At 36.0% G+C, this 16,906-nt stretch overlaps 1 protein-coding gene across 1 annotated transcript in view; it reads left to right on the forward strand.

Moving 5' to 3' along the window:
* Window positions 1-15,431, forward strand: part of EFCAB7 (EF-hand calcium binding domain 7) — a gene marked incomplete at both ends in the record, with an annotated part of 45,180 nt that extends 29,749 nt beyond the window's left edge. The window contains 4 exons of the mRNA XM_080691964.1: window positions 3,898-4,046; window positions 9,085-9,294; window positions 11,915-12,022; window positions 15,357-15,431. Of these exons, the coding sequence (XP_080548090.1) occupies window positions 3,898-4,046; window positions 9,085-9,294; window positions 11,915-12,022; window positions 15,357-15,431 (542 nt within the window). The remainder of the gene's footprint in view (window positions 1-3,897; window positions 4,047-9,084; window positions 9,295-11,914; window positions 12,023-15,356) is intronic.
* Between the last annotated feature and the right edge of the window lie 1,475 nt (window positions 15,432-16,906).

Raw genomic sequence — 16,906 nt, forward strand, 5'->3', positions numbered from 1 at the left:
CAAGTAGCTAGGGTTACAAGCTACACCAGATACACTTTTATCTAGATGGATGTGTAGAAAAATATATAACATCCTTTTATTCCTAAAAAGTAAGAAGCCAGTCTTCTCCTCCATGGAATATTATTAAAGCACATTTAGGACAGTTTAAACATAGTAGCAAGCCGGTTGTAGTGGCACAGTTTGTAATCCCCATGTTTGGGAGGCTGAGACAGGAGGATCGCACATTTTCAAAGCCAATCTCAGCTACTTAGTGAAGCTCTCAGAAACCTAGTGAGACCCTGTTTCCAAATAAAATATAAAAAAGGTCTGGGAGTATAGCCCGGAGATAGAAAGCCTCTGGGTTCTACCCCCAGTACCACCAAAAAAAAAAAAAAAAAAAAACCAACATAGTAGCATAATGTGTACATCATAAAAACTTAAACATTTATTTTTCTTAAACTAATAGTTTGTATAATACTCGAAATAAAATATGAATTACATAATCATAACATGAATTACATAATCATAATTTCAGCTTTCAGCCTATGCCCTGTGGGCCTTGAAAGATGAAAAAACTATCCTAGTTCTTGATACCATTGGAGCATACACTGTGCCCAGAAGAGGGCAGCAGAGAATTAATAAGCTAGCCTTTCACTAAAAAAGTAAAGGGTCAGGGAACTTCTTTATACATGTTAAGATTTTCTCAATGTTTTTTGAATTTGAGTTGAATTCAAAAAGTTCATCTCTGGAGATACGGAAGCCACTAATGCCATGATGGACAGATGACACCGCTGAAAATGAGGCAAAGTCAGTTGTCACTTAGGAGTCTGGGTTGAGGGTAGGACCTGTGTATTTAAACCAAGAACTGAGCAGTCAAAGGGGAAACTAACAAGCTGCATCCACCTATAGGTCACAGAGGAAGTATGAGGAGCTCAGAAATGAGAGAGATTAATCACACATGCTGACACTGGGATGATCGTGTATGTTTCTTAGAATGGTCTGACCTTGGCAGGCCGTGAGCCAGGTGGGGCTACGATAAATCTGTTTATATATACAGCAAGTAAAGTAGAAATACAATATCATTAATATAAAGGCCTTTTAGTACATTTATTTTTTTACTGAAAGTTTAAAGAGATAACCAATAATAAAGCTATACATGGATTTATAATAATAAACTTTGGATTATGATTGCTAGTATACATAATGAAGTTTTATCTTTAAAAAGATGTGATTATAATTTTAATGACATAATCTTAATTCTCAATTTGTTGGCATGAAAGCACATTCCATACTAAAGCACACTAAATACTAAAGCATATTCCATAAGAGTGAGTTATAATTAGGATTTTCTTATGGCAAAATTGTTGGTAAATAAAATTCTAGTTTAAAAAGTTAGTTAAATTGACAGAATTGACAGTTAATATTTTTTGAGAGCTTATCATGTACCAAGTGCTGATCAAAACAATTCTACAAGTCACTTCGGTGAGGAAGTACTATTCTTATTATCATTTTATAAATAAAAAGTATGTTGACCCAGTTCACAGAGCAGGAAAGTTTTATAGCTGGGTTTGGAAACCCAGAGGTCAGGCTCTAGAACCTTAAACCTAATGATATCAAAAAGTGTCCAAGAATGATTGATTTAAAATCATTTGGGGAGGGCTAGATTATATTTCTGTAATAGAACATTTGCCTAGCATGTGTGAGGACTTGGGTTCAATCTCAGTACAAGGATGACAGACAGACAGAAAAAGAAAGAAAGAAAGAAAGAAAGAAAGAAAGAAAGAAAGAAAGAAAGAAAGAAAGAAGACAAACTATCTTCTTTACTGACAATAATACTACAAAGCTTTTTAGTTTCTGAAATTTTTATCTTTCTCATCATATGTAATATTTTCCTCATTCTTCCCCTTGATAATAAGAAAATTTATTATTTAGCTATAAAATTGACTTTTTTTTGAGATGGGGAGGTCTCAATATGTTGCCTAAATTGGCCTCAAATTCTTAATCCTCCTAACTCAGCCTCCTGAGTGGCTGGGATTATACTTATGTGCCACCATGCCCAACTAAGATCATCTTAAACTGTCTTTAGACTTAAGAGTGCCTTCATTTTTATTTTTTGGACAGTTCCCAGTTTAGATTTACAGGAAAAATTGATTACAAAATACCAAGATCTCCTAAGCCAAGCATGGTGGCACATGCTTGTAATCCCAGTAATTGAGACCTGAGACAGGAGGATCATAGTTTTAAGGCCAGCCTCAGCAACTTAGTGCTCTCAACAACTTAGTAAGACCCTGTTTCAAAATAAAGAATAAAAAATAGGGCTGGATGTGTAGCTTGGAGGTAGAAGGCCCCTGGATTCAATCCCCAGTACCACAAAGGAAGGAAGGAAGGAAGGCAGGCAGGCCGGCCTCCTATATATGTCTCCACTGCTCCATCCCCACCAAATTTCCACAATAATTAGCATCTTCAATTAGTATGATATACTTGTTATAACTAATGAACCAATATTGCTACATTATCAACTAAAATTTTATAGTTTATTTAGGGTTCCCTCTTGTATAGTTTTATGGGACTGGACAAATATATAATGTCAAGTATCTACCATTGTGGTATCCTACAGAATATTCTGTCTCACTGTCCTAAAATTTCAAGCTCTACCTCTTCATCTAATTATCTGTCCCTTCCATACCTCTGTCATCTGCTGATTTTTTTGTATAATTTTTCTTCTTCCAGCGTGGCATGTAGTTGGATTTACACAATAGTCAGCCTTTTCAGAGTGGCTTCTTTCATTTAGCAATATGATATATTTAAGGTTCCTCCATGTCTTTTCATGGCTTGATAGCTCATTTCTCTTTATTGTTGGGTTAAAGTCCATTGTGTGGATAGACCAGTTTGTGTTTATCCATGCAGCCACTGAAGGATGTCGTGGCTTCCATTTTTTGGCAATTATTAATATAGCTGCTGGGAGCACTTGTGTGCAGATTTTTGTGCAGACAAATTTTAACTCATTTAAATTCATTTCACCTTAACAATTGCTTAATTATTTGGTGAGACTATGTTTAATTTTGAAAGAATGTGTCTAGATCCTGTTAGATGAATTTGGTTTTCTCATAAATAATGTTAAAATGGGCATACTTAGATTTGAATGGGCAAATTAGTTCCCCATTGTCGAATAGTCTTTCAGGGACTAAGAGAATTCAGCTAAAATTAGAGGAATTGGGTATACAGTATTCTCTTTAAACCTGGCACTATCCTCATCTCCCTTTATGAAACTTCAGGAACTTGGGGGATATTATTCAATTCATCTAGGTTCTGTTGAGTTTGAGGTCAAATATATATGAAACACAGCAGTCAATATGAACTAAATGAGTAGGCAGATTGAAATTTACCCAGAAGAGTTAGAATTTCCTCTAATTTTGGAATGTGTTTGCACTATTTACAACTTCAAGATTTGTTAGAAACAATCATATTCTGTGATAGTGCCTCTGCTGGGTTATGGAAAATTTAAAAAGTGGTTCTCAAGCATGTTTTGAGACATCCTACTCCACTTGAGACTGCCTGCAGATTCATAAGTCTTCCTTTAAGATAATCAATTATGAAGACTAATTTATCATGGGCATTTTATTAAATGTATGGTGTGTTGTGTGTGTGTGTGTGTGTGTGTGTGTGTGTGTGTGTGTGTTTCGCTGGGGATTGAACTGAGGAGCATTCTGCCTCTGAGCTACACCTCCATCCCTATTTTATTTTTATTTTGAAACAGGGTCTCAATAGGTTAGTGTTAATATCAGTACTTGCTGAGGCTGTTCTTGAAGCTGCAATCCTATCTCAGCCTCCCAAGTACTGGAATTACAAACTTGCACCACCATGCTCAGTTTATTAATTTTAAATTAAGTAAGAAAAACGTTTTTGGCTGCTTAACAGAAAATTTTGATACAAAGAAGAATGAACTAACAAGACAAGGATTTATGGATTTGAATCTAATGGAAGCCAATGATCGAGAAGGAGATCCTCGTGACCTTTGGGTAACTTTACACTCAATGGGCTACAACAAAGCTCTGGAGTTGACCGAGGTAAAGCATTCTCAAAGTTTCCAAGCGGATTTAAGTATTCAGAATATTTTTATTATTTTTCTTTTTTTTAGTTTTTTTTTTTTTTTTTTTTTTGGTGGTACTCGGGAATGAACCCAGGGGCATTCTGAATACCTCTGAGCATCACCCCAGCCTATCATTCGTTCATTCATTAATTTCTTATTTATTTATTTTTCACATTTATTTTTTTATGTGGATCATATTGAAAATGGCATACATTCAGACTGTGCTTGGTGCCCTTCCCCCCTCAGTTCCCCTTCCCCCTCCCAATAATGAGTGTCCAGGTTAACCATGCTACATTCATACTTTTACACATATTCGAATGTAGCTCCTCCATTAGTCAACCTCAGCCTTCTTCGTCTCCTACCCCTCCTTTTCAGCTTTAAGGAGGTTTCCCCTCCATTATCTGGAGTTCCTCTGGTATTCCTAATAGTCCACAGTTTGAGCATATTAGAGAAAAAATATATCCCTTCTCTTTCTGTGCTTGGCTGATCTCACTTAACATAATGTTTTCCAGGTCTTTCCATCTTCTTGCGAATAATATTATTTTGTTATTCTTTATAGCTGAGTAGAATTCCATTGTGTGTATTTCCCATAATTTTGCAATCCATTCATCTGTTAATGGAGACCTAGGTTGATTTTATATTTTGGCTATTATGAATTGTGCTGCTATGAACATGGGTATACATATGTTACTGTAGTTCTCTGATTTCAACCTCTTTGGAAAGATACCCAGGAGTGGTAGAGCTAGATCCTATGGTGGATCCATTCCCAATTTTCTAAGGAATCTCCACACTGATCTCCATAGTGGCTGAACTAGTTTGTACTCCCACCAACAGTGTAAAAGAGTTCCTCTTTCCCCACATCCTTGCCAGAATGTGTTGTTATTTGAGTTCTTTATGCTTGTCACTCTGATTGGGGTTAGATGGAATCTCAGATTCGTTTTGATTTGCATCTCCCTAATGGCTCCCTAATGTTGAACATCTTTTCATGTATCTATTGACAACTTGTATCTCTTCTTTTGGGAAGTGTCTATTCAATTCAGTTGCCCATTTCTTTACTGGGGTATTTGTTTTGCTAGTGTGGAGTCTTTTGAGCTCTTTGTACATTCTATCAGAGTGGTGGCTGGTAAAGATCTTCTCCCATTCTGTAGGCTTCCTCTTTAGGTTCCTAGTGGTTTCCTTTGATAAGAAGAAACTTTCTAGTTAGATGCCATCCCACTTGTTAATTCTTGCTTTAATTTCCTGCGCTTTGGAGGTCTTTTTTAGAAAGTTACTTCCTATGCCTATATGTTGTAGTGTTGAGCCTTTGCCCGCCTCTAATAACTTCACAGTCTCTAGTCTAATATTCTAAGTCTTTGCTCCATCTCGAGTTGATTACTGTGCACAGAGAGAGGTAAGGATTTAGTTCCATCTTTCTACAAGTGAATAGCCAGTTTTCCTAGCACCATTTGTTGAAAAGGCTGTCTTTTCTCAGTGTATGAGTTTGGCTCCTTTGTCAAAGATTAATTGACTATAGGTGTGTGGGTTTATTTCTGTATCTTCTATTCTGTTCCACTGGTCTGTATGCTGATTGTTGTGCCATTACCATGCTGTTTTTACTACTATTGCTCTATAGTATAATTTGAAGTCAGGGATTGTGATGCCTCCTGCATGTTTTTTTTGTTTTGTTTTATTTTTATTTTGTGGTACTGGGAGTGGAACCCAGGGGCTTTTCTACTTCTGGGCTATACTCCCAGAACTATTTTTATACTTTTATTTGGAAACAGGGTCTCACTAAGTTGCTGAGAGCCTCACTATGTAGCTGAGGCTGGCTTCGAACCTGTGCAATCCTCCTGTCACAGCCTCCCAATTGTGGCGTTACAAGTGTGTCCCGCCATGCCCTGTTACCTCCTGCATGGTTCTTATTGCTGAGGATTGCTTTGGCTATTCTGGGTCTTTTCTTTCTCCATATAAAAATTCATGACTGATTTTTCTAGGTCTTTGAAGAATGTCGTTGGTATTTTGATAGGAATTGCATTGAATCTGTAGATCACTTTTGGCAGAATGGCCATTTTTTGTTTTGTTTTGTTTTTCTTAAAGCATCAAAAAGTGAGTATATTTAACCAAAATCAGCTCAATAGAGCAAATGGGTGACAAGAAGAACCCAGAGGAAACAGGGTCTCACTAAGTTGCTGAGAGCCTCACTAAGTTGCTGTGGCTGGCTTCAAACCTGTGAGATGCTCCTGTCTCAGCCTCCTAAGCACGGGGATTACAAGCGTGTGCCACCACACCCAGCATGATTTGATTTTTGTATATGTTGAACCAGCATTGCATATCTGGGATGAACTTTACCTGGTCATGGTGTATGATTTTCTTGATGTGGTTTGAATTCATGTTACTAGTATTTTGTTTATCAGTTTTGCATCCAAATTAATCAAAGATCTAGGCCTGTAGTTTTCTTCCCTTGAGATGACTATTTGGTTTTGGTATTAATGTGATGTCGACTTCATAAAATGTATTTGGGAGCGTCCCTTTTTTTAATTTCACAAAATAGATTGAGGAGTATTGGGAGTAACTCTTCTATAAAGGTTTCCTAAAATTCACTTGGGAAACCATCTGATCCTGGACTTTTCTTTTTTCCTTATTGCTGTTTCAATCTTTTTGATTGCTATTGGCTGGTTTAAATTTTCTATATCTTCTTGGCTCAGTTTAGAGAGATGGTATTTATCTAAAAGTTTTCATTTCTTCCAGATTTTTCATTTTGTTGGAGTATAGTTTTTCAAAGTAGTTTCTGATAGTCCTCTGGATTTCTATACTATCAGTGGCAATACCTCCTTTTTTCATTTCTTATCTTCATAATTTGGGTTGATTCTCTCTTTTTATTGGTTAAGTTGGCTAATGGTTTATCTACCTTATTAATTTTTTCAAAAAACCAGCTTTTGGTTTTAAATGCCACATTATAATTATTGTAAAAATTATTAGTTTTATATCATAAAATATTTTCATACACATTACTTAATTAGATACTTCCAACAACTCTTGGAAGAATGCATATTGTTTATTTCTATTTTTTAAATGAAGAAACCAAGCCCCATAGGAACTAAGTGACTTTCCCTAGCTTATGCAGGTTATAAATGACAATCCAATTACAAAGCCAGTTCTTTTGCAATTTTGTTGTTGCTGTTTTTTCTAGGGATTAAACTCAGGCCCTGTGCATTTAAGCATACTCTACCACTGAGCTGAACCCTCCCCCACCCCTATTATCTCTCTTTAAAGGTTAACTTTATTATTGCCAAAGTTTGGAGTCATTAAAATGTTTTAGGACCTAGGGATATAGTTCAGTGGTATAGTGCTTGCCTAGGAAGTGTAAGGCTCTGGGTTTAATCCCCAACATTACCAAAAAGAATAAATAACTCTATTGCTATTTTACTAAATTAACCTCAGCTTTTGTCTTTTACCTTCCCAAAGATGACCATTGATGTTTGTGAATTTATTCACTTATTCAATGAGTACTTTTTGAATACCTACTATGTGATAAGTCTAAACAAGAAGCAAGGATAGTACAGTGGAATTTATATTCTATAAAAGAGAATGGCTAATTAAAAGAAAAATAAGTAAAATCATTTTAAAAGTGTTTTTTGAAGAAGCAAGCAAGAAGCTGAAGAAGAGAACAGCAAAGAAAGAGAGAGATTGGGAGAAGAGAGCAGATCTCTGCAGAGATGGCATGAAGGAGAATGAGACAAGAGAAGAGCCTCGCAGTGTGAGAGAACACTGCAGACACAGGCCCTGCCTGTCAGGGAAGGGAAGGAGCTTCACTTGCTCAGAGATCTGACCATCAGTATGGTTGGAACATAGCAAAGCCAGCACAGTGAAGGCTAGGGTAAAGACTAAAGGTAGAGACTAAAAAAGTACAGTTCCAACTGCAGAAAATATTCTCAGGTATCAGATTTCATAGGTGTTTTTAGGCTGTTTGAATTATGAATTTATTTTCTACATTAGATTCTTCTTAGTATCCTATTCCATGTATTGTTTCAGTTATAACCTTCTTTCCTTCCTCTTTCTGTCTTTGTTTCTTTCTTTTTTCCTTTCTTTCTTTTTTGGTAATAGGGGTGATCCCAGGAACATTCCACCTCTGAGCTACACTAGGGATAGAACCCTAGGGCATTCAACCTCTGAGCAATACCTTTAGCACTATTTTTTGTTCTTCATTTTCAAACAGGGTCTAACAAGTTGCTGAGGCTGGATACAACCTGTGTTTGTCCTGTCTCAGCCTCCCAAGTACTGGGATTACAAGAGTGCATCACCATGCCCAGTTTAGTTTTTATTTTGAAACAGGGTATCACTATGTTGCTGAGGCTGGTCTTGAACCTGCAGTACTCCTGTCTCAGCCTTCCAACTTGTAGGATTATAGGTGTGAGCCACCACATCCTGTTCAACATGATTTCTTTAGAACTCCTTGGTGAATTTCTTCTGTAAACTTAATAGTAGAAAGACAAAATTAAAAGACGTGATATTAGTTATGACTGAACCAAATGGAAGAATGGTATTATGGCTTAAAGGAGATATTGCTGATTTACTAATGGTTATTTTCTTTCCTTTTCTATGAACATTATTAATATGCTATGAAGAAGTCAGCATTTTTTTTTTTTTTTTTTTTTAGTATTGGGGATGGAACCCAGGGACATTCAACCTCCAAGCTATACGCCTAGCCCTACTTTTTCTTCTTTATTTTGAAATAGGGTCTCACTGAGTTGCAGAGGGCCTCACTAAGTAGTTGAGGCTGTCCTTGAACCTGGATCCTCCTGTCTCTGCCTCCCAAATGCTGGGATTACAAGTGTGCACCACCATGCCCAGCTTCATGCTTTTTTTTAAATCAGTCAATTCAATTTATATTACTAAAATTTTGTTCTGAAAGTATACCTAGACAAACTAGAAAGCTGAGTATATTTTCTTAAATCATATGATAAATGTATTAATAATAATATATTTAAGATTCTACCAGAAAGCTAAAGCAAGATTTTCTTTTTCTTCCATATCAGGCATGTCCATTTGTGATTGATATCTATTCAGAAAAATGCAAGCCAAGAATCAAAGCTGTCCATTTGGAAGCAAGCAGTGGGCAACTTGAGAAAGCCATTTGTACTTCTGTCCTTAACAAGGGCGATGCCAAAGTGATGGAGGGCTTTGAAAATATAATCGTATACACTTACAATTGTAACACTTGGATTACATCAGCTATTGAAAATAAGGTACCAGTTATGATGTGGTTCTTTTTATTTTACTATGAAATTTACTAATATATTATCTACTTTCTTACTGTATTTTTACATGATAAATATTCTTTTATACTAATACTGTTTGTAGTGGTGTATCCATCAGCATTCTTATAGCTATAATCTAAAGATTGATCATGTAACTTAGAGGAAAGATGATTTACCTTCTTACAGTTTTGGGTTCAGTCTGTGCTAGGCTGGGGATCCAGGACCTCAGGGCATGGTGGTGGAAGGCCAAGGAAGAGCACATGGGCCATGCTTTTTTTTTTAAATTTAATATATTTTTATTGGTACATTGTAGTCAAACATCTCAATGGAATACAAGACTTGTGAGGGTATACAAGCACACATCATCCAATTAGCCTTTATCCTATCCCCATCCCATTCCCTCCCTCTCCCTCGATTCCATGCTTGATTTAGTGATTAACATTGATATATTTGTTTACGTACATCATGTGCTTTAAAGTGATTCTATCTTCCCCCATCCCATCCCCTCTGATTGGTCACCTTAATTGCTCCTCCATAGGGCCCTTTCTTCAACTGGATTTCCTCCTATTACCCTTTCTTCTTAGTTTTTGTATATTAGGGAAAGCATCTGATTTTTTATTTTCTGTGATATTTCTCTGTGTATGCCGCATTGCATGTTCCATTCCCACTCTTGGAGGCCCCGGCACCAGCCTGGCCACCGGAAGGCTCTGATCTTGGCCTTGCTGGCTCCAGCACCAGCCTTGCCTCACGGCAGGCTCTGATCCCAGCCTCTCTGGCCCCGGCGCCGGCCTCACCCCTCGGCAGGCTACGATCCCGGCCTCGGAGGCCCCAGCACCTGCCTTGCCTCACGGCAGGCTCCAATCCTGGCCTCACTGGCCCGGGCACCAGCCTCACCCCTCGGCAGGCTCTGATCCCAGCCTCGGCGTGGGCTATGCTTTTGACCCCACAGAGGCCAGAAGCAAGGGAATGATCAGTGGGAGGAGAAACCATACATAGAATCCCCAAGGCTGCACCCCCAGGGTCCACCTCCTCCAGCTACCCTTCAGGCCTACCAGGAACCACCCAGGTAAATCTATTACAATGGGCTTATCCACTGCTGGAATTACAACCCTCATGACTTTACTGCATCAACCCTGAATACTAATAAATGAGCTCTTTAGGGGATATTTTATATCTATCTATAACAAATGGGCAATTTTCTAAATCAAACTGGGCATGATTATCCTTACATGATTTTAAAAGGCTTGAGATCATTTTTTTTTTTTTTTTGGTGGTGGTACTGGGGTTCCTGGAAGCCCTTCTACCTCCGGGCTACACTCCCAGACCTATTTTTTTATATTTTTATTTTTGTAAACAGGGTCTCTTAAGCTAGTGCGGCTGGCTTCGAACCTGCTCAATCTTCCTGTCTCTGCCTCCCAAGAGCGGGGATTACAAGTGTGCGCCACCACACCCGGCGAGATTACTATTTTTTTTAAATGTGAAAATTAAATATTTGGAGATCAATAAAGATATATAACAGAGTTTTGTTTAATTTGTTACCCAATAGGGGCTACCAGAAAGTATAAAATATAGACTTTGATTTCTAGGAGTTTATGGGCTAAATGAAAAGATACAATTAATACCTGCCAAAAAGATAAAAAAAATTAAAAGTAAAATTATATAATATTGTTTGTATATGCAATAGTTTTGCTCTATTTGTATGTTTCATAGCTATTTTTAGTTTTGACCATGGGATTTAGGAAAGATTGGTCTTGAGGGGAAAGGGCCTGGGGATGTGGGATTTGAGCATTAGTGATGACTTGGATTTAGATACATGATTTAGATACACTGGGAGAACAATCACCTTTAGAAGAAGACAAACATTATGCACAGGAGAAACATGGGCGAAAGTCAGTGTGAAGTTTAAATGAAAGAGAGAATGGCTGCTTTGCAGAAGCAGACAGCTTTATTTGAAGGACTACAAGGAAGATAAATAATATTAAGGTAGATCCTTATGAAAACTTCTACTGTAAGTCTTAGCAATGTATTCTGTAATTTTCCTTTTTTTTCTCCCCTAGACTATGAATTAGTTCAATGGAGTCTGGAATTGGATCTTTTATCTCAGTGTCTTTGAACCTAGAACAGTGCCCAACACATAGTTAAACTAAATAATATATATTGTGATGAAATATAAAATAAATATAATATAATATAATAAATAAAATATATAAAAGTGAGGAAGGAGTAATGCAATTACATGGATGTTTCTGGCATATATTTGGAAAGTAGTATCAAGAGTAAATGGAGGGTAGAAAAATTAGAGATAAAATAAAAGAAATCCAGGCTATTGCTGCAGTAAGCCAAGGATGAGATAAGATGGCCTTAGCATCCATAATGGGTGAAGACTAAATGGCAAATCCAGGTCACATTTAGAAGAAAAGAGTATATAAATGGAGATAGGTTGGACTGAGAATGGTAATAGAATGTCACAAAGTTGAAAGAAGGAGCCAGTTTGTTTTATGAATTTGTGATAGACTTTCTTATATTAATATAAAATTTTAGGGCTTATTCTGATATTTATATATGTTTCTACTGAGGAAAGAACTACCAACTTGTGATTTTTTTATAGTCAGATAATAAAGTGATTATTCACATCAACAATGAGCTAAGTAAAAACTGCGTAAACAACAGAGGACTCAACATATTTGCAATAGAAGTGGCACCAAAGTCTACAATGGTAATACATTATTTACTACTTAAAGCCTTTTGTCTCACCTCTTTGAAAGGATTTTTTTTTGCTATAATGCTATGAGTAAACACATAGATATGAAATGAAGTGGAAATTTAAGTGAGATATTCATATTAGTGTCATTCTATGCCCAGACACAGGGAATTTTTGTTCTAACTTTGTCATTCTTTGGTTGAGTGACTATGGAAAATTCACTTAACCTCCCTGTTCCAGTCTCTTTAGAGGTAAAATTAAGATAGTATCACTAGTTTTAGGTACTTTACAAGGTTAAAGCTAAAACTAAAATGATACGTGAAAGCGCTTTTGAACATCATATAGAAAAACACAAAGTAGTAGTAATCATAATCTTAATGACCCAAAATATATTTTTGTTTTGTTTTGTTTTTGTTGGTACTGGGGGTGGAACCCAGAGGATTTCTACCTCTGGGATATACACCCAGACCTATTTTTTATATTTTATTTGGAAACAGGGTCTCACTAAGTTGCTGAGAGCCTCACTCAGTAGCTGAGGCTGGCTTTGAACCTGTGCAATCCTCTTGTCTCAGCCTTCCAAGCGCGGGGATTACAAGCGTGCACCACCATGCCCGGTGACACAAAATATTTTATCTGCAGTATTAAAATTTCCTATAATTAGCTGGGTGTGGTGGTGTATGCCTATAATCCCAGCTTCTCCATATTGTCTAGGAAATTCTAAAACATTCTAGAATGAGTCAAAATAAAGGATAAAGAGAGATGATCTTTTATGTTTCTCTAAGATTTTAGACACTGCTGAGCAAGGAAAGGTTTTATTGCACTTTTTAAATTTTTTTAAATTTTTGTATTGGCGCATTATAGTCATACATCTTAATATGGGGTACATCATGGTAGAGGCATACATGCACACATCACTTATTTAGCCCTTCCCCAATTCCACCCCATTCCCTCCTCCTCCCTCCTTCTCATCTTTGGCTTACTGATTGACTTTGATATGTTTATGAATGTACATTAGTCACATACATTGGGAATTTCCCTCATTCCCCCTCCCATCCCCTCAGTTAGGTCGCCTTATTTGCTCATCTGTGGTTTCTCCTTCTTTGTCTAGAGTTTCTTCTATGATACTTTTTCTCTCTAGCTTCCACATATTAGGGGCAGCATCCGATTTTTTACTTTTTGTGACTGACTAATCTCACTTAGCACAATGTTCTCCAGTTCCATTCATTTTCTTATAATGATGTAATTTTGTTCCTCTTTATGGCTGAGTAAAATTCCATTGTGTACATATCCCATAGTTTTGTAATCCATTCATTTGATAGACATCTGGGCTAGTTCCATAGTTTGGCAATTGTGAATTGTGTGGTCATAAACATAGATACACATGCATTAGTTTGTAGTTTGGTTTCCATTCTTTTGGGTAGATACCCAGAAATGGTATTGCTGGATCATATGGTAGGTTCATTCTATTCTTCTGAGGATCTTCCATACTGTTTTTCAAAGTGGTTGCACTAATTTGCAATCCAACCAACAATGTATTAGAGTTCTCACTTCTCCACATCCCTGCCAGCATTTGTTGTTGTTTGTGTTTTGAATGGTTGCCATTCTGGTTGGAGTTAGGTAAAATCTCAGGGTAGTTTTGATTTACATCTCTATGATTGCTAATGATGTTGAACATTTTTTCATACATTTATTGCCCATCTTCTTTCATGAAGTATCTATTTCACTTGTCCATTTTTTGATTGGGTTATTTATTTTCTTTGCATTGAGTTTCTTGAATTCTCTGTATATTCTTGATATTAATTGTCTATCAGAGGAATAGTTGGCAAATTTTTCTTCCATTCTTTCGGCTCTTTGTTGAGGTTCTTGATAGTTTCCTTTGCTGTACAGAAGCTCTTCAATGTCATGTAATCCCACATATTGGTACTCCTTTTAATTTCTTTTACCTTTGCAGTCTTTTACCTGTGCCTATGTGTTGAAGTGTTAGACCTGTGCCCTTTTCAAGGAGCTGCAATATCTCTGGTCTGATTTCCAAGTCTGTGATCTATCTTGAATTGACTTTTGTGCAGGGTGAAAAAGTGGGACTTATTTCCATTTTTCTACATATGGTTAACCAATTTGGCAATACCATTCATTGAAGTGGCTGTCTTTTTTTCTAGTGTGTTTTTGGCCCCTTTGTTAAAAATCAATTGGCTGTAAATGTGGGGATTTGCTTCTGAGTCTTCTGTTCTGTTCCATTGGTCTGTGTGTTTGTTTTTGTGCCAGTACCATGCTGTTTTTTTTTTGTTTGTTTGTTTGTTTGTTTTTTTTTTTTTTTTTTTTTTTTTTTACTATGGCTTTGTAAAATAGTTTGAAGTCAAATATTGTGATGCCTCCTTCATGGTTCTTTCATGGTTCTTGTTGCTGAGAGCTACTTTGGCTATTCTGGTTTTTTCATTGTTCCAAATGAATTTAAGGAAGGGTTTTTCTATGTCAGTGAGAAATGACCTTGGTAATTTAATAAGTATTGCATTGAATCTGTTGATCACTTTTGGAAGAATGGCCATTTTGATTATTTTTATTTTGTCCAATCAACAACATGGAAGATCTTTCCATCTCCTAAGGTTTTCTTCGATTTCTTTTTTCAATGTTTTATAATTGTCTTTGTAGATGTTTTTTTGCCTCCTTGGTTAAGTTTATTCCTACATATTTTATATTTTTATGGGGTATCCTGAGTGGAAGTGTTTTTATGGATTTCTGTTTCAGTGGATTTATGGTTGGCATACAGGAAAGCTTTTGATTTTTTTAAGATTGATTTTGTATCCAGACACTGCTGAGTTTGTTGATCAGTTCTATATGCCTTTTGGTTGGGTTTGTTGGATCTTCTAAGTAGAGTATCATGTCATCTGCAATAGGTGTAGTTTTAGTTCTTTTCCTATTTGTACTACTTTGATTTCCTTCTCTTGGCTTATTGCTCTAGCTAGAGTCTTAAGTACTATATTGCAAAGAGGTGATTTTATTGCTATTTCTATTACCTCTCTTTGATATTTACACACAGAAACCAACAAGTACTATCATAGAGGATTTAGACTAGATTATCTCATTAACCTAAATCATAGATTATTAATATCTGCTAAAGACAAATATCAGTTTTACTTATTTTTTGAGATGATCTTGTTAATGTTGCCTAGACTAGTCTCCAACTCATGGACTGACCCTCCTGACTCAGCCTCACAAGTACCTAGGACTACAGGCACATAGCTGTGCTCAGCTTCACAGGGATATTTTTATACAAAGACTAGAAATGTTGTCCTTTTGAAAATTATTCAATAAGTAAAAGAGAACTAAAAGCTTTCTTGGTTTTTTTTTGCAGGTTTGTCAACATGTAATGCCTCTGAATGAACGACAAGAATGGGTATATTATTGTGTGTATTCCCTTATATCATAAATAATTTCACTTGGAGCGATTGAACTAAAATTATTTTATATCTTAGTATTTTATTTATTGATTAGATGCCATTTGATGTAACTGATGTACCTTATTAATAATTTATATTTTATGTCTTCATATACTTCATTATTAAAATATAAGTAGTGTTTTGATGTGTAGCCTTATTAATTTTGTGAGAAACTAAGCATATTTTGTTAAGGAATAATAAGCTAAAAGAAAATTATGTTTAAGCTTTTTAAAAGTCATAAAAATTCTTTATTATCCTGTCCACATTTGGCTTATCTTACTTATAAAAAAATCTAAAATATAAATATAGTCATTTACTTTTCCAATCATAAAATATTTTTAAAGAAAATTTTGGAAAGATTTGTTTCTATGTTAGGAAACGAACACATAGCAACAATAAGGAATATTTTGTTCTAAGTTAATCTTTTATTAATTTATTTATAGGTTGCTCTTAATTAAAAATACTTTGAAGTAATAGGAGTTAAATTTATATAACATTTAATGAAATAGTACATGGCATGAAAAATGATGTTAAGCAACTTAGAACTATATGGCAATATGCATAACAAAATACCTGGTCAGGAAATGTCACCTTTGGAAATATGAATACCATATAATATAAATTATTTTTGCACATGGTACATGCCAGCACATAGTTAAAATGTCATTTGGACTTTGGGCTTTGATTTAGATATCTGGAAAGTGGGTTGTCATTATCTAGAGATTTGAACTTTTTCAGATGACATGTCTTAAAAAGTAATACAGTGTGAAAGCATTTTATTAATTGCCAAATGCTTTATACAATAAATGTGGCCATATATTCTATTTTGTCAGGTGTTGAGTTGCAGAAAATTGCCTGTGATGCTAAACATATATAATAAAATTATCATCTTTTAACCAAGTTGTAAAGAATAATAAACACATAAGCCCTGCCTGCCACTGCTGGCACCACTTAGAAATGCCAGATCTTTTTTTCTCATTACTCACTTATTAGAGCAGCACACAAAACAAAACAAAATAAAATGCTATTTAACAGTCCCATTTCAATTAGTCGGTAGAAAAGACTTTTTTTTTTTTTTTTGGTGGTACTGGGGTTCCTGGAAGCCCTTCGACCTCCGGGCTACACTCCCAGACCTATTTTTACATTTTTTTTATTTGGAAACAGGGTCTCCTAAGCCAGCGCGCGCGGCTGGCTTCGAACCTGCGTGATCCTCCTGTCTCTGCCTCCCAAGCGCGGGGATTACAAGTGTGCGCCACCACGCCCGGCTGAAAAGACATTTTAAGTTAAGTTTCTTTCAGGAAAATGAAAACCCTAGGAATCAGATACATAATGAATATAAACTGGGTTACATTTTTGGACCTTTAAGTGAACTACATTTTAAGGATTACTTAAATACTTTGCTTCTGGAATATCTAGAAAAATTCGATTCAAATCCTGAAATACTTGACTCTTAGGTTTTAGTAAT

The sequence above is a fragment of the Muscardinus avellanarius genome (genome assembly GCF_963383645.1).
Source record: "Muscardinus avellanarius genome assembly, chromosome: 3".
In the NCBI taxonomy this organism is placed as follows: domain Eukaryota; kingdom Metazoa; phylum Chordata; class Mammalia; order Rodentia; family Gliridae; genus Muscardinus; species Muscardinus avellanarius.